This window comes from Hyaena hyaena, unplaced genomic scaffold (genome assembly GCF_003009895.1).
Source record: "Hyaena hyaena isolate Hyena2069 unplaced genomic scaffold, ASM300989v1 scaffold_854, whole genome shotgun sequence".
NCBI classification, from domain to species: domain Eukaryota; kingdom Metazoa; phylum Chordata; class Mammalia; order Carnivora; family Hyaenidae; genus Hyaena; species Hyaena hyaena.
In genome coordinates this window covers 694,724-721,694 of record NW_024081487.1, presented here as the reverse complement: position 1 = coordinate 721,694, position 26,971 = coordinate 694,724, and the positions used below count along the sequence as shown (strand labels likewise).

The 26,971-nt window shown below is 35.8% G+C and overlaps 1 protein-coding gene across 9 annotated transcripts in view; it reads right to left on the bottom strand.

Moving 5' to 3' along the window:
* The window catches only part of CAMK2D (calcium/calmodulin dependent protein kinase II delta), a 306,496-nt gene that overhangs the window by 51,487 nt on the left and 228,038 nt on the right, over window positions 1–26,971 (bottom strand). For all 9 annotated transcript variants that reach the window (XM_039220002.1, XM_039220004.1, XM_039220005.1 and 6 more), the window contains exons 7-11: window positions 24,945–25,047; window positions 17,108–17,191; window positions 3,748–3,842; window positions 1,277–1,399; window positions 136–219 (exon numbers count right to left, since the gene is read on the bottom strand). In XM_039220002.1, the coding sequence (XP_039075933.1) occupies window positions 136–219; window positions 1,277–1,399; window positions 3,748–3,842; window positions 17,108–17,191; window positions 24,945–25,047 (489 nt within the window). The remainder of the gene's footprint in view (window positions 1–135; window positions 220–1,276; window positions 1,400–3,747; window positions 3,843–17,107; window positions 17,192–24,944; window positions 25,048–26,971) is intronic.

Below are 26,971 nucleotides of genomic sequence, written 5' to 3'. Positions count from 1 at the left end.
CAAGACGCAGAAGAGGAAGAATAACAGTTCTGAGGTCCACGCATTTAAAAGTCTTTGTTGAAAGTTAATTTCCACGTAATCTCATTTCTCACTCTGCCTAAGTCTACCTCCTCACAAAAACGTATAATCCCTTACCTTTAGTTTTCTTCTAGCATTAAATTTCTTCAGGCAGTCTACAGTCTCCTGTCTGTGCATCATGGACGCAACAGTAGAACGTTGCTGGAAGAGGAAGAAAAGAAACTTAACTTAGAGTAATTAAATCATACTAAGCATTATAGTAACCTCAACTTCACCTAATCTGCATTAATGGTGCCTGAACCCATACCATGAACTTGTGAGTATTCACTTGCAAAAGTTCCCTCATAATAGATGATTAGCTTTGCCATTATGACTAAGAAGCAACAATTATCTATAGAAAGTATAGAAATGAATATCAGTAATTCCCTGAATTATCTTTATTTCAATGTCTTTAATTATATTTCTATTGGACTGCTTTTCATTTACTTATTACCATATTTACTGCTCTAACATTTGACAACCCTAGAAATGTAGTGAAATCTCTACATCCCCCCCACATTTCAGTTTTTCTTAGCACATCTAAAGTATATTCAGTCTACTGGCCATTCTTTCTTGCTAGTTTAACTTTACTACAAGCTTCCCAATTTTGTTGTTGCTGTTGCTGTTTTTCCAAAAGCTCCCTAATGGTAAATAATTGAACTTTATCTAATATTCTCTACTGGAATATAGATAATCTTAGGTGTCATCTTCTTACGCTCTGTTCATGAGTATTATCAATAACTGATAGGGAAAGTAGTATTTCCTTGTGTTACTGTAGGCAATATTTATCAATCTATGTAAATCAGATTTTGTTATCCAAAATAGTATTACCATTAAAATTTATTTTGTTAAATAACTTAAGTCAAAAATTCATTCACTTTTAGTTTAATCTTTTTCTGTAAAAATTATTTTAAATCTGTAAAAAAATTTAAAGGATGAGTTTTTAAAAAATTTTTTATTCATTATTTTTGAGAGAGAGAGAGAGAGAGAGCAAGCGAGCGAGCATAAGTGCGGGAAGGGCAGAGAGAGAGGGAGATACAGAATCTGAAACAGGCTCCAGGTGCTGAGCTGTCAGCACAGAGCCTGACATGGGGCTCGAACCCGCGAACCGCGAGATCATGATCTGAGTTTAAGTTGGATGCTTAATTGACTGAACCACCCAGGTGCCCCGATTTATTTTAATCTTAGCCCCTAAGGTCTTTGGAGAATTGTCACTTACACAGATCCATGGGTGTTTCAGTGCCTCTGAGGCTGTGATACGCTTGGCAGGGTTGATAGTAAGCATTTTATTGATTAGGTCTTTGGCTTCAGGAGTCACTGTGTCCCACTCTGGTGATGGAAACTTCAAAAATATAAATTTATAGAGTTTCAAAAATAGATACAATCAGTTAAATAGAGAAGAGCGAAGTAAACTAATCATTTCCTTAAACAGTGGATTTCTTCATAAAATTTACTTCTTATAGAAGTTAAATTGTATCTACATAGAGATAAATCTACATAAATGTATATATATATCCCCTTCTATAAGTATGTATTAAAATATATTACATATATTAAAGAAAAGTAGCCAATAAGTGATATGTATATATACCAAACTGCATATTATACCTAGTAAATATATTTTAACATTTCAAAAAAATAAACTTAAGGATCTTCTAGTCCTTTCGAAGGATCTTTATTTTGGTTTGAAAATAAAATTTTATGCAATCTTTCTCATAATTACTTTTAAACATCAATAAAGCTGACAAGTTGTTAAATTGTTGATGTCATCATGGTATTGCACCAAGATTCAAAGTGAAGTATTACCAAAAGAAAAAAAATTAATAAAAGAAGTATTACATACTCTCACACCTCATGAGCAGTAACAGTAGAGATAATAAAACAGCTTCCATTGCCAGGGCCAAAACCGACCTAATAACTGTGGCTATTTGGAATGTAGTAATGAGAAGAAATTTCAGACTACAAGAGCCTCAGTAGGATTTCATTCTAGCACTTCAGAAAGGTTAATATACTTAATTACAAATTTCATCAAAGTTCTTAAAAGTAACCAACATTAAAAACATGTATTAGTAATTCATTTGTGTATTAATAACTATATAATAAAGCTATCCTAAACTTAAAATTTTTGTTGATAATTATATAGCCTCATTTTCAATTAATAGTAGAGATACTATTCTTGATAGGTTAAGAAAAATTTACATCAGTTTCTAAACAATATCAGGTTCTTTTCCCAGTTCACGAAGTTTTATAGACAATCTTGGAACAAAAGTCACTGTCACTGTGTCATGGACTTTAGCTCACTTTTAGTAGTTATAAAATGGGTACTTTGTGACCCATTGGTAAGATGAAATAGGAGAAAATGATATTGACTCTTTAATACTTTAAATTTAACTGGTTTAACAACTGTCATTTTAATTCTGTAAGTTATTTTGGGCAGCTATAAAAACTTGCTAATGATTAGGAGCTACTGAAGAAATATTCAAGCTGTTCCTCCATGATGTACAGATATTCTGATAGCAAATTAGGAGCTGGTTCAGCTTGAATAAAGGTGGACATTTTTCTCATTTCTAAAAAGTTTCACAAAGTCATTCCTTCATATTCATCAAGCAGTGTATCTGCAGAGCTGTCTTCCCAAAGGGGTGCCTAGTTATAGTCTGTAAAGCGGATAAATGTGCTAGCTGTGGCCATGTAAATCTTCGTTTGGCCCAATTATTAGTCTCACTAGAATGGGATGCTTCCAAATCAAAAGAATATACCTTTTAAATTCTTGTTATACACACATCCATCTATATAGAACATTTTAACAGAAATGCATTGCTGAATTCATGAGACCTGATTTAAGATAACAGACTTTTTATTTTATCTCCTCTCACAACACTGAGCCTTCAACTTGTGCACAGAAGGTGGACTCATTTCCTACAACTTAGTTACTCCAGTTAATAATATATCAAAAGAGTCAGTCTCTAAACCTTGAACTCTAATTTCCAGAGGGATGTGTGAGAAGCAACCAGAAGTGGTAGTAAATCATATTTATAGACATATTTGTCAAAGGAGAGAAAATTATTATCAGTGAACATAAAGCCATAAAGAGAAAACAGATAAGGCCTTACTTTTTAGCTTTAGAACTTAATTCATACTCATACTTTCAAATATTCTAGTTATAAATGAAATATGTTAGAACCGTGATTTTCAAATATTTTTAAATTGTGAAACTCATTCTTCAAATAAAAGTTTTGCACAGAAGCCCATGAGGTAAATAAGACAAAAAAAGTCAAGCTGACATAACGGAACAATGTCCTATTTGATACACAGATTGCTGCAAAATACTGTTGATATAGGATTTAAAATTATGTGACAAACATTTGGAAAAATAATTCAACTAAACAAGCAGTAATCATTTCTACAGCAAAATTCCTTGAATTTTTATGTTTTAAAATACACTAAGATGCAAAAATTTTGAGAAGCAAAGTCATTCCTTAGAGACATCCAACTGTTTTCCTTTTAATCTTAGGAGATAGTGAACTAAAAGGAAATACAAAGTGAATACATATGCTGTACTCCTTTCTCTTTATCTCCCCTTCCCTAGGAGAGAGAAAAATAATTAGAGAAATTGTTGAAAATTATTTGGTTCTTGGTTAATAAACAAAAAACCAAATGCTCATCTGTACTGTATGAACATTTATTACATACATCATAAGCTCCAGCCTTGATCTGCTGATAGAGTCTGTGTTGGTCTTCATCCCAGAAGGGTGGATATCCCACCAGAAGGATATAGAGGATGACACCTAGACAGAATGAGCATAATGTTAAGTCATTCAGGCAACAGTAATTAAATGTGGCAGATCCACAATGATACTTAAGCCACATCCATTCAAAGAGAGGAAATTGGGTATTTGGAAAGCTTCAGAAAGACATGCTCTGATCCACTCTGAAGCATTCTGTGGAGGGTCAATGTTTTTCTTCTTATGCTCAAAAACTCTGATAATATATAGCAGTCCAACACATAAGCCAAAGAGTTTTCTGTGCACTTGAAAAGAATGTGTATTCTGTTGCTTTTAGATGGGACATTACATCTGTATCCATTATGTCCATCTGGTGTAATGGGTCGTTCAAAGATGCTATTTCCTTATTAACTTTAGGACCAAATAATTCTAAAGAGGCACAACAGGTCAATACCTAAAGATGAAACTTACCTGTCACTGGGGTGATATATTCTTTGATATCCCTGATGAAGACCTCTTTTGTGGCCTAACATATGGTCTTTCCTGGAAGAGGTTCCATGCCAAGAAGAATATGTATTCTGTTGTCTTTGGATGGAAGATTCTGTACACATCTGTTAAGTCCAGCTATTCTGATATGTTGTTTAAGGCCAATATTTCCTTATTGATCTTCTGTCTGGATGATCTCTCCATTGATGTAAGTGAGATATTGAAATCCCCTACTATTACCATATTGCTGTCTATTTCTCCCTTTAGGTCTGTTGATATTTGTTTTATATATTTAGGTGCTCGTATATTTACATAACATTGGGTGTATAAATATTTACAAATGTTACATCCTCTTGTTGGACTGAACCCTTCAACACTATGTAATGGTCATCTCTGTCTCTTATTATAGCCTTCATTTTAAAGCCTATTTTGTCTGATATAAGTATAGTTATTCCAGCTCTTTTGGTTTCCATTTGCATGAAATATTTTTTTTCTATCCCTTCATTTTCAGTCTGTGTGTCATTCCATCTGAAGGGTAGGCAGTATACATTTGTTTTTGTTTTTTTTTAGCCATTCAGCTACTCTATATATTTTGATTAGAGAATTTAGTCCATTTACATTTAAAGTAATTATTGATAGGTATGTACTTCTGTCATTTTGTTAATTGTTTGCTGGCCTTTTTTGTAGTTCCTCTGTGTTCCTTTCTTCTTTTCTTACTCTCTTCTTTTGTAATTTAATGACTTTCTTTAGAGCTATGTTTATATTTATTTCTCTTTTTCTCTTCTATATTTATTATAGGTTTTTGCTTTGTGGTTACCATGAGGCTTAACAACTTCTAATTATAACAGTATAATTTAACTTGATAATTTAAGTTTGATCTTATCCTAAGGCTTATAGTTTTACTCTGCCCCATTCTACATTTTGTTTTTGAGATCATATTTTATTTGTGTTTCCCATCACTAATTATTATAATCATTGTTTTTTACTACTTTTAACCTGTATACTACCTTTATATGTGATTAATCTACTATCTTTACTATGTATTTACCTTTCCAGTGAGATTTATTCTTTTATATGTTTTCTTGTTACCAATTAGCATCCTTTCTTTTCAGCTTTTAAAGAATTCCCTTTAACATTTCTTGTAAGACTGGATTAGTTTGATGAACTCCTTTAGTTTTTGTTGTCTGGAAAACTCATTATTTCTCCTTCAATTTTGAATAACTTTATTGGGTAGAACATTCTTGATTGAAAGTGTTTTTTTTTTTTTCTCTTTTGTCAGTTTAAATATATCATGCAGCTCTCTCTGGTCTGTAAAGTTTTTCTGCTGAAAAACTTACTGATAGGCTTATAAAGTTTTCCTAGTAAACAACTAGTGGTTTTTCTCTTATTGCTTTTAATATTCTCTCATCTTTAACTTTTGACATTTTAATTATAATGTGTCTTGCTGTGAGTTTCTTTAATTTCATCTTATTTGGAAGTCTGGGCTTTCTAGAACTGGATGTCTGTTTTCTTCCCCATATTAAGGAAGTTTTTATCCATTACTTCTTCAAACACGTTTTCTGCCTCTTTCTCTCCTCCTTTAGGGACCTCTATAATGTGAATATTGCTCTGCTTCATGTTGCCTCATAAGTGCCTTAAGTTATCTTCACTTTTGTCTTTTTCTTTTTTTTTTCCCTGTTGTGACTGGGTGAGTTTCACCAGCTTGGTTTCATGTTAACTGGTCCTTTCTTCTACTTCATGTAATCTGTTGCTAGTCCCCACTAGTATGTTTTTTTAAAAATTTCAGTTGCTGTATTCTTTAGCTTTTTGACTTCTATTTGGTACTTTCTTTTATTTTCCATTTCTTTGTTGAAGTTCTGTGTTCATCCATTTCTCCCCCCCACCCAAATTTGATGAACATCTTTATGAGTATAACTTTGAACTCTTTATCAGGTAAATTACTTATCTGTATTCTATTAACATTTTTGCTAAGGTGTTATCTTATTCTTCCATTTGGAACATATTCCTCTGTTTTTTTCATTTTATTTGACTCTGTATTGGTCTATAGAGTAGATAAAATCACCACCTTTCCCAATCTTTAAGTAGTTTTGTGCAGAAGATGAACCTTGTCTTTCAACTTTACTCCACCTCTTTGTCATCTCTCAGTTATTCTCCAAAAATCCTATTATATTTTTATTAGCTCTCAGTAGGTGTGGATGTGCCAAGACCTATCAGTGACTGAAAGGGGAAGATCTCAGCACCTAGGTTCAGACTCTTTGGAATCTAGACCCTCAGATAGCAGTTTAAAAATTATGCAAATATATACAGTTCTGTGGGACCACAAGCATAAGCCCCACTGACAAAGCAATTTGGTGTGGTCCCTTGGGTGACAAAAATTGGGGCTTCAGATGAATGTATAATCTTTTTCCTGGGAGATACTGGCAAGCTGGAACAAGGCAGAGGGAGAGTGCCAAGATGGTATCCACAACCTACATTCCTTGGGAGCAACTCTGTAATCCATTAGATGTGTCCCAACTCTGAGACCTACTCCTCAGGCCAAAGCTCCAGAAGACGCCAAGATGCTGTCTTCACAGAAAGACTAGAAGAGTATGTGTCTAAATCTGCTGTTTGCATAGTGTCCTGGAGTGGCAACTTCCCAAGACCTTTGTCTTCCATTTCCAATTTTGGGACCTCGGAATGCAAGTCCCCCTAGCCAGCCAGACAATCAAGAGGGCATGTCCTGGGAGGCAGCTGCAAAAACAGGCAATAGATATAAAGACCAGATACCAGATGCATGCAAAAGCTTTCCTCCAGCAGACACTGGGGCTCTGGAGTTTGGCAGAGGGTGAGCATGAAGATACTGGTGTGAGGTCTCTGAAAAGCATTATAGTCATTCCTCAGATGTGTGTTTAATTAGAAACCTGCTCCTCAGGCTGCAGCCATGATGTTTAGTTAATAGGTCCCCTTCACAGAAAGACCAAGCTCCTAGGTCTATTGCCTCTTGCTATGCTGTGCAGGTAGTGGCCATTTAAGAACTATCTCTCCATTGATTACAGTCCTATGGGAGCCACAAGCATAAGCTCCACTGAGTGATAGAGTCAGGTAATGTGTAGGTGTCACCTGACAGCAGCTGCAAAAATCAAGGTGCCGGACAGAGGTGTGAGTTCCTTCCTGGGTGATGCTGATTATTACAGTCTCAGGAGACAAGAAACACAAGGCCCTCCAGAGCCAGCCAGTCAGGAGGCATGCCCTGGGTAGCAGCCACAAAGATCAGAGCATCAGATGCATGAAAAAGGTTCCTTCCCAGTGCTCTGGAGCACAGCTAAGGGAAAGCATGGTCAAGGGAGAGCGGGACACAGTACTTGCCAGTCTCTACCCCAAAGAATACTCTAGCAGGCTCCTAGATATGTATTTTTAATTAGATGCCTGCCCCACTGGCTGACATTTTAATATAAGCAGGTCAATCTCCTTCACTTGATTTCTGAGTATAATCAGGCTGCCTCTGAGCTGGGCCCTGGGGCAGGTATGTCCAAGCATCCAGCCCTTTAAGAGTTGTCTTCCAGATCATGATAGTGTTGTGTGTCTTGTACATGAGTCCTATTGGCTTTCAAAATTAGATGTTCTTGGTGCTCATGTCTCAGGTGCAGGTCCTAAAAGTTGAGGTCTTGAATATGGGGTTTGAACCCTTTACTCCTCAAGGAGAAGCCCCAGGTTTTCAGTTTTCTCCTCGTTGTGGATTACCAAGCTATGGGCAGGGTTTATTTATGGTGAAATTGTGTCCTGGCCTTTCCTACCCACTTCTGTGTGGTTTCCTTACTCTTTTGCCAATGTCTAGTCAATGCTGTCACCCTTTACTTTTTTTTTCTTAAATTTTTCATATAAAGCTGGAGAGTCCGTATGTCTATGGGAGGAGGTGAGTTCAGGATCTTCTAACCTTGCTATCTTGAACCAATCCCCTCCTACTTTGGAAAAGTTTATTGGCCTGCCTAAAGTCTTTAGTTTCTGCCAGTGTTCTGACATCTACTGATTATTTTTTCCTTGTTGCTTTCCCTTAAAGCATGGAAACCAACGATAGATGGTCAGACAGGTAAAACTTTGCCTGGCATGGCCTAGGATTCCTTTTTTCTCATACTAGAGTTGGTCTCTTGTGTTTCTTTAACTATCTTGTTAGGGAAATCTAAGCCCTGTCCATCAAACTTGTCATCTTTATACAACACACACTGTGGGAGCTAAAATGGCTTTTAAACAATGGTTTAATCATCCTAGACTTTCACAGCCTGCTTCAGGAAGTTCAAATTTAAAAGCATATTCTTAAATTCATGTGAATCACAACCAGAGTAGAGCAATTTAAACAATACTTCATTTAAATATTATTAAAATAAAAGACTAATAAAGTTTTAAACTCAAGACTGAAAATAATTTTACTATAGTGGAGTTAAAAAGAAAAAAAAAGACCATGAAAAAAAAATCACTCTATAGCGTGAAAAAAAATCTGAGTATATAGATATTTCATCTTCACAACATAAAAAAGATGTATTTTCCATCTTTCACTACATTATAAACTTAATATACCTTAATTTAAATTTACTTTTATAACATTTTTATTATCTGATGTAACATATGTATCTAATAATAATGATGATGATGAGTGTCTTGAGTTTGTGTTCCCAGGACAGAGGTAGAAGAAAGGCTGTGCCTAAGTAGTCTTATCCCTCAGCTATGGTTTGGAGGTAAATAAGGAAAGTAGTTTTTTTTTTTAAATTATTTTTCATGTTTACTTATTTATGAGAGAGAGAGAGACAGACAGACAAAGAGAGAGAGAAGGCACATGAGAGTGAGCAAACGAGGGGCAGAAACAGAGGACAGAGCATCCAAATAGAGCTCTGCATTGACAGCAATGAGCCTGATGTGAGTCTCGAACTCATGAACCATGAGATCATGGAATTGGATGCTGAGACGAAATTGGACGCTGAACTGACTGGCCACCCAGGTGCCCCAAAGAAAATTAGCTCTGTAATGGCAATAGTCAATATTAATTTTAATTAGACTTTTTATTATTTAAAAACATTTATACTGATTTATTTTTGAGAGAGAGACAGTGTGATCAGGGTAAGGGCAGACAGGGACAGACACAGAAACTGAAGCAGGATCCAGGCTCTGAGCTGTCAGCACAAAGCCCTCTGCAGGGCTTGAACCCACAAACCGTAAGATCATGACCTGAGCAGAAGTCAGATGCTTAACCGACTGAACCATCCAGGAGGTTCTAATTAGACATTTTTCTAATAAACATTTGAAGTAGACTGTTATGAAATTATAAAACAGACTCCCAATTGAGATATTTAGCATTTTGGACCTACGGTACGTTGCAAGTCTGGCCTGCTTCGGGGTCTGGTTGTCTGGCACTGATGCAGTATGTCTCTGTGAAGGGGAAAGCTCATAGATGGCTCATTCCCCAAGAATTGGCAGTCACTACACAGATAAATGCCTACAATTTAATTGCTTGATTGAGGAGTTTCTACCAAAAAAAAATCCATTTTTACTAAAATAATAACACAAATATGGAAGATTTAAAAACATTCAGGCCAGAAGACTTAAAGAAAAAAGCTACATGAGCACTATTAAGAGGACTGATGTTTACTTCTCAATGTCTATTTAAATAAACATTGGTTTGTAAGCTTACTTTAATTTGCTGATTAGATTGGAGGCTGAGGCCTTCCTGAATTATATGCTTTACTAGAGTTCAGTTTTCTGTAAGTACAGAATAACTATAACAGGCACATGGTATAGTAATAAGTTTTATTGTAACATTTTTTGAGCAGCTACATGTGCTTTAGTGCATTACCTTATTAACTCCCTGTACGATGCTGAGGTAGATAATGTTATTGTCCCCATTCTATACATGAGGAAATGGTTTGAGAGCTTATATGATGTAACTGTTTCAGCCACAAGCAGGCTTCAGCTATTTTTTCTTCATTTATGAAGAGAAATAGTCACTTTAAATTTTAAATTGTTTGTGTTGTCTAACTGAAAGGCCTTGGCCACTAGGTTTTAAAGGTTTTAATTTGGTGCTGTCTTAAATGTTCCCTGCAGCCACTTTTTCCTTTAGCTATGCCCTTTAAAGTTTTTACTCTCTACTGAGAGTCTTCCCCATTCCAATTTACTTTTTTTTCCTGTAAAGCTTAATTTATAACCCTAATATTTTACCTTCTTCTCCTAGGTCAGAGAAAAGAAAAATGAAAAAAAAAATACAGTTTCTTTTCTTGCCCTATAACTAAAGCAGTAAAATCCTTAAAAGCTGGTCAAAATCTTTACTCTTTTTTTTTTTTTTTTTTTTAGAACACTTCAGGGATGAGGATACAGCCTCCAAAGTTTGGATGATTCTCAGGAGATTACTGGCATTTGATGATTTCTACCTAGATATTTCACTAGGGGTTATAAAAAAAAGATATTCTAATTCTATTATAACTTCTTTAGTCTAAGAACAACTTATTTCATCATTTGGTGACCTTGTTATGCAATTCATACAGGAAAGGTAAAGTAACAAACTTTTTTCCCTCCTTTATGAATTGGTTTTCAAAATAATACATTGGTTCCCCATTAATTAATTCCCTAATCCAAGTGTTAGGATTGCTATTGTATTTTGATCATCATTATGAATGCAGGGACTTAAATTTTATGTGTTTCAATCTATTACTGTTATTTTTCTCATTTATCTTCTAACTGTTCCATCTTTAACTAGAAGAAGCCTCTTCTAGTTGGCTCCTGAGTCCTGTTAATATCTAGGTAGAGATCATCCAAAGCTACTAACATCACAAGAAACATCCAGCCTTTGGAGGTCATATCATCCCTGATATATTCTTGCAAAAAACAGAAACAAAAAAACAAACAACAAAAAAAACCAGTCTGTGGTCTTTAACAGTTTTCTGTCTTTCTGCTATAACAAGATGAACCTGTATCATCTTGTGCTTTTCCTGACCTAGACTTGGAATTAGGCCCTTTTATAAGGAATAATGGTTCCTTACAGTGGTAAACATTATGTAGTGACCAATATCAGGTACCTTGTAGGGGTGCTCTGTGGGAACTACAGGTTTCTTTAACAGATACACAGAGAAATGAGAAGGGGGTCGTGGAGGGGGAAATATAAGAGAAGGAGAAATTACAAGTTAAAAGAAACCTAAAAGGGACACCTGGGTGGCTCAGTCAGTTGAGCATTGGGTTCTTGATTTTGGCTCAGGCCATGATCTCATGGTTCATGGGTTCAAGCCCTATATTGGGTTCTGTGTTGTCAGCATGGAGCATGCTTGGGATTTTCTCTCTCTCTTTCTCTCTCTCTCTCTCTCTCTCATTTTCTCTCTCTCTTTCTCTCTCTCTCTCTCTCTCTCTCTCTCTCTCTCTCGTGTTTGTGTGTGTGTGTCCCTCCCCTATCGTGTGTGCTGTCTCTTAAAAATAAACTTTCCAAAAAAAAAAAAAAATAAATGAGACCTAAGAGACCAAACTAATAATAAAATTATGAGACAAGAGGGCAAATTAAAAAAAAACACCCAACACTAGATTTGATGGTTTTAAGCAGTTATTATTAAATTTTAAAGTATTGCTATTATTGTCATTATTTTAAAAGAACCCTTTTCTTTTAGAGATATACATTATGGTATTTATAGATATATTATGTTTCTATTTAACTAAAATAATCTTGGGGTGGAGCGATGGATTGGGTGGTGTAGATGAAATAGGATTAGCTGTCATTTCATTTTATTATTCTACTTGTGAATGCTTCAAAATTTGCTCCAAAACAAAAAGTTAAGACAACTATTTTGATACAGTCAGCTTCATATAACATTTAAAAATTGAAGTTGAAACTAGTTTTCTCTGTCATTTGTGCTTGGGCAATGCTAGAGATATTTGATTAATAAGAGCTGAGAAGCACTGATTACTGATTAGGTAGAAAGATTACATTATCAAGAACATTCAAAAATGATTTTAATAAAGGCTGGAGTTAGAAAAATGATTAAACCTATAATCACGTTAATGATTAAAACATTCTAGTAACTGCTCTGATGAAAGGAGAGAGAAAAAAAGCAATGTTCAAAAACTGAAAAGTCAGTGGGGAGTTAATGGGAACAATCTAACAAGACATCGACTTAATACTCTCAGTAAATAAAAGGCATATTGTGAGTGGAGTTTGGAAATGCACAATTAACTATACAAAGATTAAGTATGGCTCTCTTTTATACTGCAATACTTATGCAAAAAAAATCACCATGCAATTCAAATAGGAAAAATGTTTAACTAACTCTGACCTACAGGGACAATTATTGGAAGAACCAAGATCTAGAAGATCAAGGTTAGCAAGATGGGAAGTTGTTTTCCAGATGGCAGAAACTATGTCACATAGTCGGGGTGGGAAACAGGTCTTCTAGCACCAGGCAGAGATGAACGCCTATGCTGCACTGTGCATGGGGTGGGTGGGTAACCAGGGGAGAGCATGTGTCCATCACCTGACAGGTACAGCTGCCATGTAAGAACAAAAGTATCTTGTTATTAGTTCTTTCAATTACTTTAGTGAAATCTCCTGATAATAAATGATAAGATAAATAATAAATGTCAACACCCCCTCCAAAGTTAAAGGTCCAGCAGTCTGGGCAAAACATCTATGACCACATGTTTGCAACTTCTGTTACACTGTGTAAGAATCCTAAAATTTTCTGCCCTAAAGAAAATTGCAACTAGCTCGCATGGTGCTGTTCGATGTTGGTGGGTACGAGAATAACCTAGCAAGCCTGATAAAATGCAAATTCCTGCGCCTCACCACAAAGAAGCTTATTCAGTGATTCTCTGGTATGTTCCAGAAGGTTGAATTTTGGTAAGCACTCATGTCACTTTGAAACATGTGTCCATGTTTCGAAAACATCAGGTTAGGGACATCATAATACTGTATCTTGAGAAATCTAAGAGAATATCTAAGTTCAAAGGAAGACAATATTGGTAGAGGTTATAACTAGGAGTAAAGCTTCATGGATAGAAGACTAATGAGGATGTAGTTCATAAAGGATGAAGGCAACAGGGCCTTGAAATTGTGAGGCATACCTGTGATGGCCAACTGTAAGGTAATCACAGAACTGGTAATCATAAGCTACAAATGTTGACCAGTGTAAGGTAACCATAGCAACAAGCTGTCCAGTAGGCCTGAGATTTCCAAACTGTAAATACTTTTTTAAAAAGTGCTTAATGCTGATTTTTATCCCAGCTGAAATAAAAAAAAAATACTGCGATCTCTAAGGAAAATGGGAACCCTTAGCAAGTATATGCTCTGCGGCCCAGTAATCACACAAATGCTGGACCTATAGTGACCAGGCAAGAAAAGAAGAAATATATTCCATATATTCCAAAGGCTTATCAAAAGTCACGGTACATTCTGTGACAGTCACTAATTTGTTTTCATTCATAACTGTTCTGAGTGATATCTAATTCAGATAGAAACGTGAGAAGACAAGTGTGTGTGTGTGTGTGTGTGTGTGTGCGCGCGTGTGTGCGGATGTTTGTGTGTTGGCTAGGTTTATATGGGCTTACATTTGAGCCAAGATGCAGAAGCAAGTTCTGTTAAAATCCAGTGATTCAGTGACATCTATAAACAGCATCTCGTCATTACATTGCGGAATTATGGAAACAGCTATATATGCAAGAAAGCCATCAAAATCAATTTACTGTTGTTAAGGTAGAACACAGGGATGTGTTCTTGTTTCATTAATGTCCATTATTTGCTTTCCAATAAAAGACTAGTTGCTTTCAAAGACTGAATACAGGTCAGACTACATTCTGTGTGAGGTCTCAAAAGCAAGGTAATGGTGGCATTTGAAATATCCTAGGTATGGATAATTGCATATTTCTAATAAACTGATGTACAGACTTCTTTTAGCTATTATACCAATACTGTGCTTCACTCTGCTCTATGTCAACTGCTAAAAAGACAATCTGCTATAGTGCATGCTCATAGCTTAATTCACAGAAAATTAGCTGCCGTTCTGCTAAATGTCTTATTCTGCATTTCTTTTATTATCTGGGTAGTGTCATTTCCTACCACACTATCCAATGTCTAGCCTTGAAAAGAAGTAGTTATTCAATAGGCATGTGCTGGTGCTGATGGATGGCTAAAAAAGAGTTTCTCTCAAGATATGCCATAATCTAAAAACAACTGAAAAATGTGTACATTCCCTTGGTGCTTATTACCTTGAGGATGAGACAGGGTGGATTGTCTTACAAACATAAGAGAATTTAATGTAACTTTCATGTTATCTTAGTGAGGTAAAAATATAATAAAATAGTAAGACAATATTCCAAACCCACTACAGTATCCAGAAATTAACAAAAGGTGGAAGACTCCATTTTGATGTTCGTGGAAGAAGGGGGTCATTCTCCCCACATACAGGATATTAGAATATCTAAGACATTTCCATAGTTACCTATGTGATCCCAAAGGGATTTTAAGGCATGCAATTTAAAAATATATCAAGAACTAAACAAGTGATTTATTTAAATTACCTGAATGAATATGATTCAGGAACTGTGAAACTGGTCTACCATAGCATCTTTGGCAGAATCAAAGGCTTGTAAAAGGATAATTTAAAGGAGAACAAAGAGGGGCGCCTGGGTGGCTCAGTTGGTTGAGCATCCGACTTCGGCTCAGGTCATGATCTCATGGTTCGTGGGTTCGAGCCCCGCGTCGGGCTCTGTGCTGACAGCTAGCTCGGAGCCTGGAGCCTGCTTCAGATTCTGTATCTCCCTCTCTCTCTGACCCTCCCCTGCTCACGCTGTCTCTCTCTCTCTCAGAAATAAATAAAACATTAAAAAAAATAAATAAATAAATAAAGGAGAACAAAGAAAGCAAAGGAGAGAGGTATTCGGTATTCAGGTAACCAGATGAAGCTATCATTATATTTAACTGCTCATCAAACCATTAATGCTGAGTCATCTAATAAAATGTATAGGTCTCTCTCTCTCTCACACATGTCTACATATCAGTTACCTTGAAACTTCATTTATAAAGAAACACTTTCTTACTTTCTGTTGTATTCAAAGAAACTGAGATACTGAGACTGTGCATAATTTGTGCCAGGTCCTACAGCAAGACTATCAAAGAGCTGGGTGAGTGGGTGCTCTCAACCACTGCACTCACTGCCTCCCGCCTGTGGTGCAGGTGGGAGGGAGAAGGGGAAAGAGGAAAAGAAGAAGAGATGGAGAAAACAGGAGGTGGAGGGAGGCTAGATGCGACCTTCTCATGAAGGCAGCAAAGAAAGACTCTTGAGTGCCTTGCCCCGGCTACTGATGAGACTCTACCACACTAATCCACTAGTGTTCAGGGTCCGAGTGCAGAACTCCAGCTACACTTCCATCAACTCCATCCTCCATAAAACCCATCTGTGTCTGTCTGCCTCTCAGCACACTGTTTGTTGCTTTTCAAAGTCCTCAGCAACAACAGATCTGTGATGAAAGCTGATATGCTGCAAGGGAAATATATGAGTTATCTGCCGTTAGCATTTGGATTTGAACAAGGACATTCTGTGACAATGCTCTAACCCAAAGACATAGAGTTCATACTTGAGACAGTCTCAGGTAGGCAGGAGGAAGACAGAGCTTGGGGACAGAGAAGATACCCAAAACCTCACCCTTTAATTAAGTGACAATCCAACCTTTTAGAGAAATAGTTGTTGGCATTTTAAATTTATTTACAAACTATAAAGTGTCTTTATTTGACCCCTATACAATTCTACAAGGGCAATAGTTCCTGTTTTACAGGTAAAGAAACTAACTCAGAGACACTAGAGATAGGGTTAATAGGTGCAAAGCAAAGACCTGGATCCAGGCTTTGTGACTCCGGATACAATGCTCCTCCCATAACTGCCTTCCTGGGCACGAAGGTAAGTTTAAAGGTCCAAGAGGCATCCAGTTTAAGATCAAATCCCAAACTGCTATTGCTAATGAGATCAAACTGACAAGAAATATAGTGTGAGATAACCTATCACTATAAAGTAATGGTAATGAAATTATTTTTTCCATGAAACCAAATCTAAAAAGTTTTTTCATAATCAAATAAAGGTGTTTTTGGTTTTTTACAAAATCCTTCCAGGTTTACAAACACCAAAGGCAACAAAATCTGTCTGTAGCACAGTAATGCCACACGATTTAGACTGGTAGCGATGACACAGCATCAGGAACCTAGAAAACTAGTTTGTGTCAATAACCCCAGTTGAAAAATATTTCAGAGTCTTCTATAGTATCCCTTTTATTTCAGCCTTTCACCTATTCGCAGTGTACAGTAACACACAGAAATTCCATTTAAAAACTGTGGTGGGAATCCTTCACATTATATGGCGTTGAGTCTGCACAGGATACTTATTTGATTGGAGTTGGCTGCTAAAAGTCCAAAGCAGAGTTCAGTCCACGTAACAGACTAATTGCATTCTTTTCCAAGATCCACTTTTTCCACTTTTAGTCCCTGACAAATGTCGTGCAGACGTGGCATATGCTGAAAGGGCTGTTTGAATGAGTGGGAGGGCAGCATGACAAATGCATGGCCACTCCAGGCAATACCATGTCCCTGGCCTCAAGGTGCTTCCAGACCTGGAAACACTGACATCACACTGGGCACTTGCAAAAAACACAGATGCTCCTACTCAAGACCTAGTGAATCAGAAACATCAATCTGTGCTCTAACCAGCCCTCCATGTGACCTGCGGGAGGCTGAAGTTTGAGAATTACTAATCTAAGTTGATCACTAGAGAGAGTCAACTTCAAATTGAAAGGATACTATCATTAATTATAACAATACTGGTGTACCGTAAAACTTGCATGGAAATATGATTCCTTACCGCATGCCCACATATCCACTGGCTTTCCATAAGGATCTTTACGTAAAACCTCTGGAGAAAGATATCCAGGTGTGCCAGCAAAACCTAGGGAAAATGGATGTTAAGGAGTCAGAGTTGACTTAACAAAACCAACATGAAATAGGAAACTAAGAAATAAAACATGTTTGTCAACATAAAATAAGGCTCTCAGAAGACTAAAATAACATAGACTGGTTTCTCTCTATAGCAGTATCAACACTAATCTGGTTTGTAGCTTACTAGAAAAAATACATTTATTTCCAGACATGAAGGGTACTCTATTGTGCTATATAGTCAGCATGTATACTTAAGTCTACTTAGTAAGCAGTTCTTATTCTCAGGTACTTATGTGGGAATTGAAGTGAAACCTGTGAAAGAGAGAACACACCACCCTAAAATACGGTGGAATACTGACTATTTTCAGCTGAAGGCAACTGAGAATTAGCAGATGTATGACAGGCTCTTTAATCTTCTCTTTTCTACCTAAAAGTGGGGCATACACTTCTTGTGAAAAGGTGCCCTCTTTGTACCAGGAAGAGAACATTCTTGGCACAGGAGCTGGTGCCAAGATGGATCTACACAAACCAACCTTAATAAAATAACCTTGATCTTCCATTAATTTCTCAATGTATTTCCTCATTATGTCCCCACGGTTTAATGCCCCTACTCCAACCCCCTTTTTCCTCTGTCTTGTCAAATCTCCACAATCTATCACTGTGTTAAAATGGGACATAAGTCCCTGGGTCTAGCCTTTATTTAGGTCTTCATTTCTTTTCTAGAAAGGTGTCTGTGTGTACATTAAAGTTAAGATATTAACATCAAAACAAATTGTATGCTTTTCTCCTGTTCATCAGTCTTTTGTCAGTTCAACTCACAGGCCCCAGCCACAGACCTAAGAGGGGAGAGACGTAGTTTTCCTCCCCTATATCTGAAAAGAAATGAGGAGAAATTTGAAGATAGGGTTAGAACCTTACAAAAGATGGTAGTTATCATGATACCCACATTATTATGAGAAGCATTCACCCATAAAACAGAAGGACACAAAACATAGATGTTAACTAAGTAAACATTTTTGGAAAGTGAGGTAGTCTACAGGTGGGGATGGGACTGAGAATAGTTGAAGAACTCACTAAGAGAAGAAATAAGCCTGAAATATATCAAAGAGATCACAGGGTACTAATAAATAGTCAGTGTGTACTTATAACTGTCAACTAAAGAGAAGATTCAGGAACATTTGAATGACTCACTATTTAACAAGTGTCAACTAGAATTTTAAGAGAGAGAGATGTGGTAAGAGAAACTAGATGACAGAATAAAGTTTCATTGTTGTATAAATCAATGTAAACTCCAATAAGGTACATTTAAATAACAATCAATTTATAGCTAGAACCCAGGGTAACATTTTTCTTCTGATTTCTGAAAATAATATGTTTCAAATAAAAATGATTATTTTTAAAAAGGCTAAAAATAACTATTCTTATTTGGAAGTTTTACTTAAAGGCACACATAAACACAAAACATTTCTTTAAAAGGATATGTAATAAGGAATTCCTCTAACCACAAATCACTGAAGAAGCTCATTGTATATTTACTGGGATGCAAAATGCCCTGGAATGGAGCTTTTTCTTGCCATCTTCAAACTTATAAAGTATAAACAATGTGTAAAAAGGTATAAAAACAAGTATATACATATATATAAGTATATATAAAAACAAGTATATATATATGCCATATGTATATATATATATAAGTATATATAAAAACAAGTATATATATATATGCCATATATATATATATGGCAAGCTTTTTCTTGCCATCTTCAAACTTATAAAGTATAAACAATGTGTAAAAAGGTATAAAAACAAGTATATATACACTTGTTTTATATATATATATAATTATATATATACAATTATATATATACTTGTTTTTATATATATAAAATATATATATACATGTGTATATATATAAAATATATATAACATGTATATATATATACCTATATATATACCTTTATAATATATATATATTTATACCTTTATATATAATATATATATATATAATAGCATGGTTATTTCTCTAAAATAAATTAGAAAGTGAGGCAAAGGTCTGGGTTTTTAACCCACTTCCCCTTGTATTACTTTTCCTTTCCTTTGTTGTGGAGCAAGATGGAATGGACAGTGAGAAGGGACTCCAAAAAAAGACCTCTGTAATGTAGTTTAAGCTTTACATGGATCATAGCAGATCTACCTCTTCAAACTTTACTTAAAAGAAGCATTTGCTTGACAGTTGTGTGGTAAAAGAATTCCTGATAATGGCAGTTCCATTAACTAAAGTTTGAGGATTACATCAAGGAATGATGTGGAGTCAGCTAATTCCAAGGTAGGGATGGGCACAAGAGTTCTAAAGAACTTCTGGTAAGCCACACCTGCTCTCTCTCATTCCAACTCCTCCCAAGTTGAGATACAGACAAAGGAACCCTATGAGAAACAAATGCCAAAGTCCAGGTTAAAGACGGAGCATTTGATCTGATGAATGTCTTTAGGGTCTCTTGGAAACAGACTTCTCATTCTTGACCTTTATGTTACTTTTTCTGTTCCTTAAAGCCTCAATTTCTTTCTATATCTTTTCTCTAACAAAGGGTGGACTATGAGTTATTTCCATCTTAGAAATCTCTTTGGCTAACTATAATTCTCAGGGGTCCTTCTTTACTCTAACTTCTAATATTCTTTTATATACAATCTATAACCTCCTATCTAGAATCAGTAAACTTTAATGTGTCTTAAATATCTTAGTAGAATACATTTCCTAGATGAGGAAGTGTGAATAATAGTTCATATAGGCATAAAAGATAAGTCACTATGTGACTAAAAATGAAAGATAATTTAAAATGTAAATTATTACAAACCTTTTCTGGAGACTAAAATATTAAGAGAACACCAGCACATTCATTCTTATTTAATGTAGTTATCATTTGAGCAGTCAGTGGGGCCTTACTCCTAAGAATACTGAAGTACAGTAAAACCTTGGATTGTGAGTAACTTGTTCTGTGAGTGTTCTTCGAGACAAGCAAGCATTTCTAATAAATTTTAGCTTGATAATTGAGCGATGTCTTGCAATATGAGTAGCACGTGATGTCGAACATCACATGATCACAACTGAGCCAGTGGTTCTTCTCTCTTGCTCTTGCTGCAGGACAATGGGTGATTGTCTCCCATGCTCGGAGGCTTGGTCTCAGGCAGTGGTGTTTGGCAGAAATCAGTGACTCTTCAGAATGCTGGAAGGTGCCCACAACTGGCACTAGTGTATTTTTATCACTTCAAAGCACCTATGGACAGTCCTTTGCTTTTCCACACAAAAGTAGGCTAAGGAATGCTTTGCTTTATTCTAGGTCAGGCTGCCTGCAGATACAGACCCTTTCCTCTGCTGCCTTATTACCAGTCGCATTAAATACAGTGTATGATGAGTTTATTAATACTGTACTGTACTTGACATCCGTGTTAGCATATACAATGGCTCCCATGTAGAAAAAGATTCTATTGAGCCAAGAGGTAGTGGTAGTAGTGATTCTGCTAGTGATAGTGAAAGTCATGCTACACAATAACCCTTCTCTCTTGTTTCCCTCACTCCAGCCAGGAAGGTTTTCAAAGGTAGGTGCAGGCTAATTTGTTTATTTTTCTGTATACTTTGTATTATATTTCAGTATTGTAATCATTTTTACATGAATATTTTGGGGTTATGGAACAAATCATCTGAGTTTCCATTATTTCTTATTGAGAAATTCACTTTGATATATAAGTACATGTTTCTGGAATGAATTACGCTCACAAACCAAGGTTTTACTATACACTCTAAATACATAAACATTAAGGAACTGCACTGCGCGGATGTGTTCTCATGAATATCAAAATAGTGAGGGTCAAACGGATAAAGCCTTCCTTAGCAGGAGATTAAAATGATAAGAATCTCATTTTTCATGATGTATGTTATTAGCAAGAAATTGAGAGCTTGCCTTCTTTAGAGATAGTATGTGTTTCTCACTCTGAAAGACCAGTAGGAATATCAGAACAGACCAAAACAAAAAGAGAATTACTTACTGCTGGAAATGTATCCATTGCATTTAAAAAACACCTTTAATATTTAGAAAAAGAGACATAACAGCAACCAAGTAAAACAATTCTTACATGAAGAAAGATGTTATTCCTAGCAAGATGTTTTTCCCTAGCAGCAACAAAGAACTAGAGATATATTGTAAATAGCATTTCCAATCCCACAGGAGAAATGGACTATATGTGGATATTTTGCTTTGGTAAATTTTCTAGCCATCTTAACAAATGCAGTGACGCAAGGTGTTACTTCTAGCATTTTGGCTAGTGCTCAAATAGATCTGGGCTAAGAAGATAGAAGAGATTCTCATGAGAAAAACATTTAGGCTTGAAAATAAGCATTAAAAACCATAATAAACAACTTCTGTAAGCCTTGTATCACTTTTATTAATAGAAGATCTTTTATATTAAAATAAAATTGTGCAAAAGCCTGAACTCCTGGCATTATACAAAATGAATAAAGAGTTCTGCTCTTAAAATTAAAATAAAGACTCCCCTCCCTAACACTGATAATACATTTTAAAAGATAATATTAATCAGTCAAATACAAGAGACTATGCTTGTAGATAAAACTGAATAAAAATCTAAACAAGTCATTCATACTAAAACAGGCTTTTACTTTAAAATCTATGATATACCTGGTAGAACACCCACAAGATATATTATAATACATCACATGGCTCCTTCTCCTCAGGTAGGTTACAATAAGGATTCACTTGAACTTGAGTAAAATAAGCTGAAAATATTCTAAAGGAAAAAAAAAACTTGTGCTTTTGCTTAAGCTTCTAAACTATGTTTTTTTTCCTCCCTATACTTTTTGAAATGCTGAATTTTCTTAGGACTTAAAATGCACCTCTTAAAAGTCTTTACTCTAATAGGTACTTTAGCAAGAACTTAGCTGTCATAGTGTCATACAGAAGAAGAAATGGGGATCTTATTCCCAATGTGTCCTTCTTTCTCTGGAACCAGATCACTTTTAGAAATAAGTGATCACAATTTGAAATTTGTGTACTTTTATTTGAATGCTATTACCTTCACTAACTTGGTATTTGGTTTTTTATTCATTGATTTGCTCAACAAATTTCACTAAGCAAAGACCTGTGACATTGTGTTTCATGCCAAGATGGTTTTGAAAATGTATTCAACATCTTTTGTAGCACAGGCATGTTCCTATGGACTCATAACAACCTTGCAAGGAAGTGTTTATTATCACTGCTTACAAAGAGGACAGTGACCTCACAGAGTTAAAGTGACTTGCCCTGTATCATACATCTATTAAGAATCACAGACAGGATGTAAGCTTGGGTATTCTCATTCAACAAGCAGGAGTTTTTTGTTGCTTTGTTTTTGTTTTGTTTTGTTTTGTTGCACTACACACAATTCTGTCCTCAAGCAGCTTGTGATCTAGCATAAGAGATAAAACAAGGAGATCAATGATATCATTTCTTATAAGCACCACACCAAATTGCTGATGTTAATTTGCAGCCTCAACTCTGATAATAGGGCTTGTCTTGATCCTGATGTCTAATCATCACCTTGTACACAGTTATGGCAATTACATCCCTAGCCTAAACCTAAGTCCCTATTTTGGTATCTTGCTTCATACCCAGAGTCTTGTGAAACAGGGTCCCAGTTTTCTCTAGATGGGGGCTAGAGTCCAACCTCTAGGGTTTTGATTTCTTCTAAACAGATTTCCTTAGAGTTCAGAGACCCTGTCTGTTTTGCATGGTATCTGGAACCTGTTTCTTCAAACTCATTAGTTCAAGCTGTCATCAGGCATAATTTGACTTACTCTATTAGCCTAACTGGCCCCTTGCCTTCAGGCTAAGTATCCTTAAGCCACCCTCCATATTGTTACCCACAACATCATTACATTAACATAAACCCAATTACGTCCTTCCCTACTTAAAATTTTTCACCAGATCCTTGAAATTTCTAGGACAAAAGCCAAATCCTTCAAAAGCACATAAAATTCTTTCCCACTTCATTAACTACCACTCATCCCAGTATACTTTATACTTTAGCAATATCAAATTTCTGGTTATTCTTTAAGTAGAAACAATAGTTTTATGCCTCTGAGATTTCGTTTGTGCTGATTCCTCTGTATGGCCTTTATGTTAGTGAACAAATTCTCATTCACCCATTAGTGAGGCAGGAGAGTACACCAATCACTGAAACTTTCCCCACAGGTGGAATTTCATCCTTCTTCTCTTGTGCTCCACAGCACCTCATGAATGCTTCTGTAAAGATGCTCCCACACAGCATAGTAAATAATTATTGATATGGGAGTGTCAGCATCTTGAGGGGAAGGATTTCCTGCTTAATTTAAGCATCCCCATTAATTACTCTATCCATCTCTGCAAATGCCCTGCTACTTCCTGTTGGACCCCAGCCCCAAATTACTATATATTCTTTATCTGTGTCTACCATGTTCTTACCCAGGATACAAAGATGTATCTGAATCTCCAATTTACAGTATTTATTCTAGGTCCCACTTTCTCTGAGTTTGCAATTAACAGGAACAAGCTTATTCATATGTCAAAATCTGACAAACCAAATGCTGAATTTGGAGATACTAAATTCATCTGGTGGGTGAGGAAAGACTTGATGCAAATGGCAGTATTAAGCTTAGGAGGAATCACAGACAATGATAACAGATACTACTGAAACAGGACAGGAAGCAGAAAATGATGTCCTAAATTAAGTTGCTGGCAGAGGAGATGGGAGAAGGCTACCATGTCACCCACTCCCACTTACTAGCTGGAACAGATTAGAGACAGAGTGGATCCTGGGATCTCTGTGCACACCTTATCTTTAGGAAAACACAGAGAGGGTTTGCATATAAAACAAAAGGAATAAGCATTTTTTGAGTGCTCTGTTGTTGCTGTTCAGAGGAAAAGCAATGAGAAGTGAAAAAAATCACTTAAAAAATGATCTAACCTCAATACAGTGAAAGTCGGAAAAGTAAGATTGAGGCTTGGGGACAGGTTATATTTTGGGACATTACATGAAAAAAAATGGGTCAGTACTGGGAAATGGCAAAAATGTAGGCATAAAAAATGTGAATAACCTAATAGGATAAATATTAAAACAATCCACAAGCCTGGTTAGAAATGCTCTAATTTAAACAACAGTAACTCTTTTCTTAATTGTAAAGAAAGAGAAATTTCATCATCTAGAAATTTCAAAATTATCAACATTTTAGAGAGGAAACTGGAAGTTTAAAGAAACAGAAGATAATTAAGATAAACACACACATATACACATTACAATATTTTTAAAACCTTAATTTCTTAAACAAAAAATATGTGAAACAGCCCATATTTCCTGAGTACCTGCTATTTATACAGCAGTTTTTGGCATCAAGTAAGGTTCTGTGTGAACAATGAATTTTTTCTCAAATACAAATACATTCCTCTTTGAATACTGCAACCCTCTTTATTAATTCTTAGTATAGGACTCATTTTCTCCCTCACCCCTTAAGAAAAAGTCGATGTGTTACTGTTCTCCTATTGATATTTTCCCTTAAATTATTTCTATATTATATACTTTTTGATGTCAGTAAAATTAAGTGCTTATAAAGATCTAAAGAGCTTATAAATTTAGCCAGGTTGTTGTTAGAGGGAACATTTCTGTCTTATTTTGGCTGGGAAGTGGGCTACAATGAGCCAGAAGAGAATGAGCAGCATGAAGTAGAGAGAGGCCCTACTCACCAAACCACGCCTGCTGGTCTCCTTGAACTTCTATGGCTAAGCCAAAGTCTGCCAGTTTCACAGCTGCTCCCTTGGATTTGCTAGCTAAAAGCAAATTCTCAGGCTTTATTTAGAAAGAAAAAAAAAGAGACTGAAGTGAGAACCTATTTTAAGAGACTATTCAAAACTAACAACATATTTTTAAGAATAGGAAAAGAAAAAAGTCATGCACTGTCCTCTCTCCAGGAGACTGTCATTCCTAAATCCCAGGGAAAATATGGTTAGAAAAATGATTAAAAAGTATCATGTGTGCAGGCTTCAGACAGATGCAGAAATGTACTGAAGAGATACTGGGCAGAAAAGAGAACACACTTGGGGAGAGATCAAATGAACGGAAGCACCTGTCTTGACCTGCTCACATGCTTCCAAGGGCTGTTGAGGTCCAGACTTGGCCATGGACATTGACTTAGAAGCCTAATAGAGCACAGACATATTCAGCAGAAGGAAACTTGGCAAAATGATAACAAGAATTGGACCAATCTACAGACATTTGGCAAATGAAACTGTGCAAATTAAATCCTAGTTGACTTCAAGAGTTTGGACCCAAATGTAGTGATTTTGATTCCTCAATGTTTCCAAACAATTTCTGTACAAATTTTGGAGTCTTATTCTGACTTACGTATTAAATTGCTGTCTTTAAGAATCTGTTTATTCTTAAAGGCAGAAAGAGTGTACTACTATTTGCCAAATGTTATAGTTAGCTTTTTTTCTTTATAAGCCAGTTCTTTAAAACATAATTTATATGTCTACAAAGTATGATTCAAAGCATTCTTTATATATGTGTTCTCACATGTTGGAATACTATAAGAAAGATACATTTTCATTTTCTTGGGTATTTATCATTATTCAAGGACTGATAACTCAGTCTTGGAATAAGGCTGTGTCTATTTATCACTGTTTCCCAACCAGGGCACTGAGACACACTGAAACTTTGAAAACAGGCATCAGGGCAAAATCCTGTATTTCTCTGGACCGCCTTTTTGGATTTTAGAAAATGAAGGGAGAAGACGGTCAGGAAAAGGAAGCTGATTAATACATACAGTGATATCCACCATCCCCAACTATCTGGATGAACATACACATTTGAGAGTGTAGATCAACATATTATTACCTTGGGCTAAAACCCAGCAAATTTAGAAGTGTGCCTTGGACTGAAAAAAGTTGGGAAACAATGGAGTCTACAAGTGCCAAAACAATTGTCTGGAAATCTACATATTCAGGTCATTCAAATTGGTTCTGTTTATGTGTTAGCAAACTAATTCAATATTTTTTTCATGAAATGGCTACTTTTTCTTACTGAATTAGGCAATGCTGTTGGTTGTTTTGACCTTGTATAAACACAGCCTAAACCAATACTTATTAATTAAGCCAGCCATGCAAATTAGCAAAGACCCATAACCAGAACTTGGAAAAAATTAGGTTAAGTCTACAAGAAATAAGAGTGTAGGCAAGTTAAGTTTTAATCAAGTACCAGGCTTCTTCAGGCTATTGCTGTTCACTGCCATCAGATTCATCACTATTATGACAATAGGTAACTGTAAGGAAAACTTTGTAATTTCTTAGGGTTGTTAGGGTTTTTGTTGTTGTTATTTAATCACCTCAACACTAACCACATGGTAATTTGAATACTGGGATAAAGCCGTCTCAAGAATATGAAAGATCTCCAGGCTGAAATAACTTTTAGTAAAAACCTAACACTCAAAATTAGTTGGAACTCTGCTGTCTATTTATGTAGTACAGTACCTAAAGATGTTATATTATTAATATTTGACATTTTATTTTCATAAATAAAATTTATGGCTCACTACATTCACACATTTTCTAATTTAATCACAGTGTGATTTCCAGCTATTAATTTATGGAACAAATGACTTGGAAAAACCACATCAAACTCTAAACAATAGTTTAGTTCTTTGTAACCTTCACGTTCAAAATCATTGAGATGTCAGAGATCTCTGCGAATACGCATCTGTCCTAATTTGTCAACC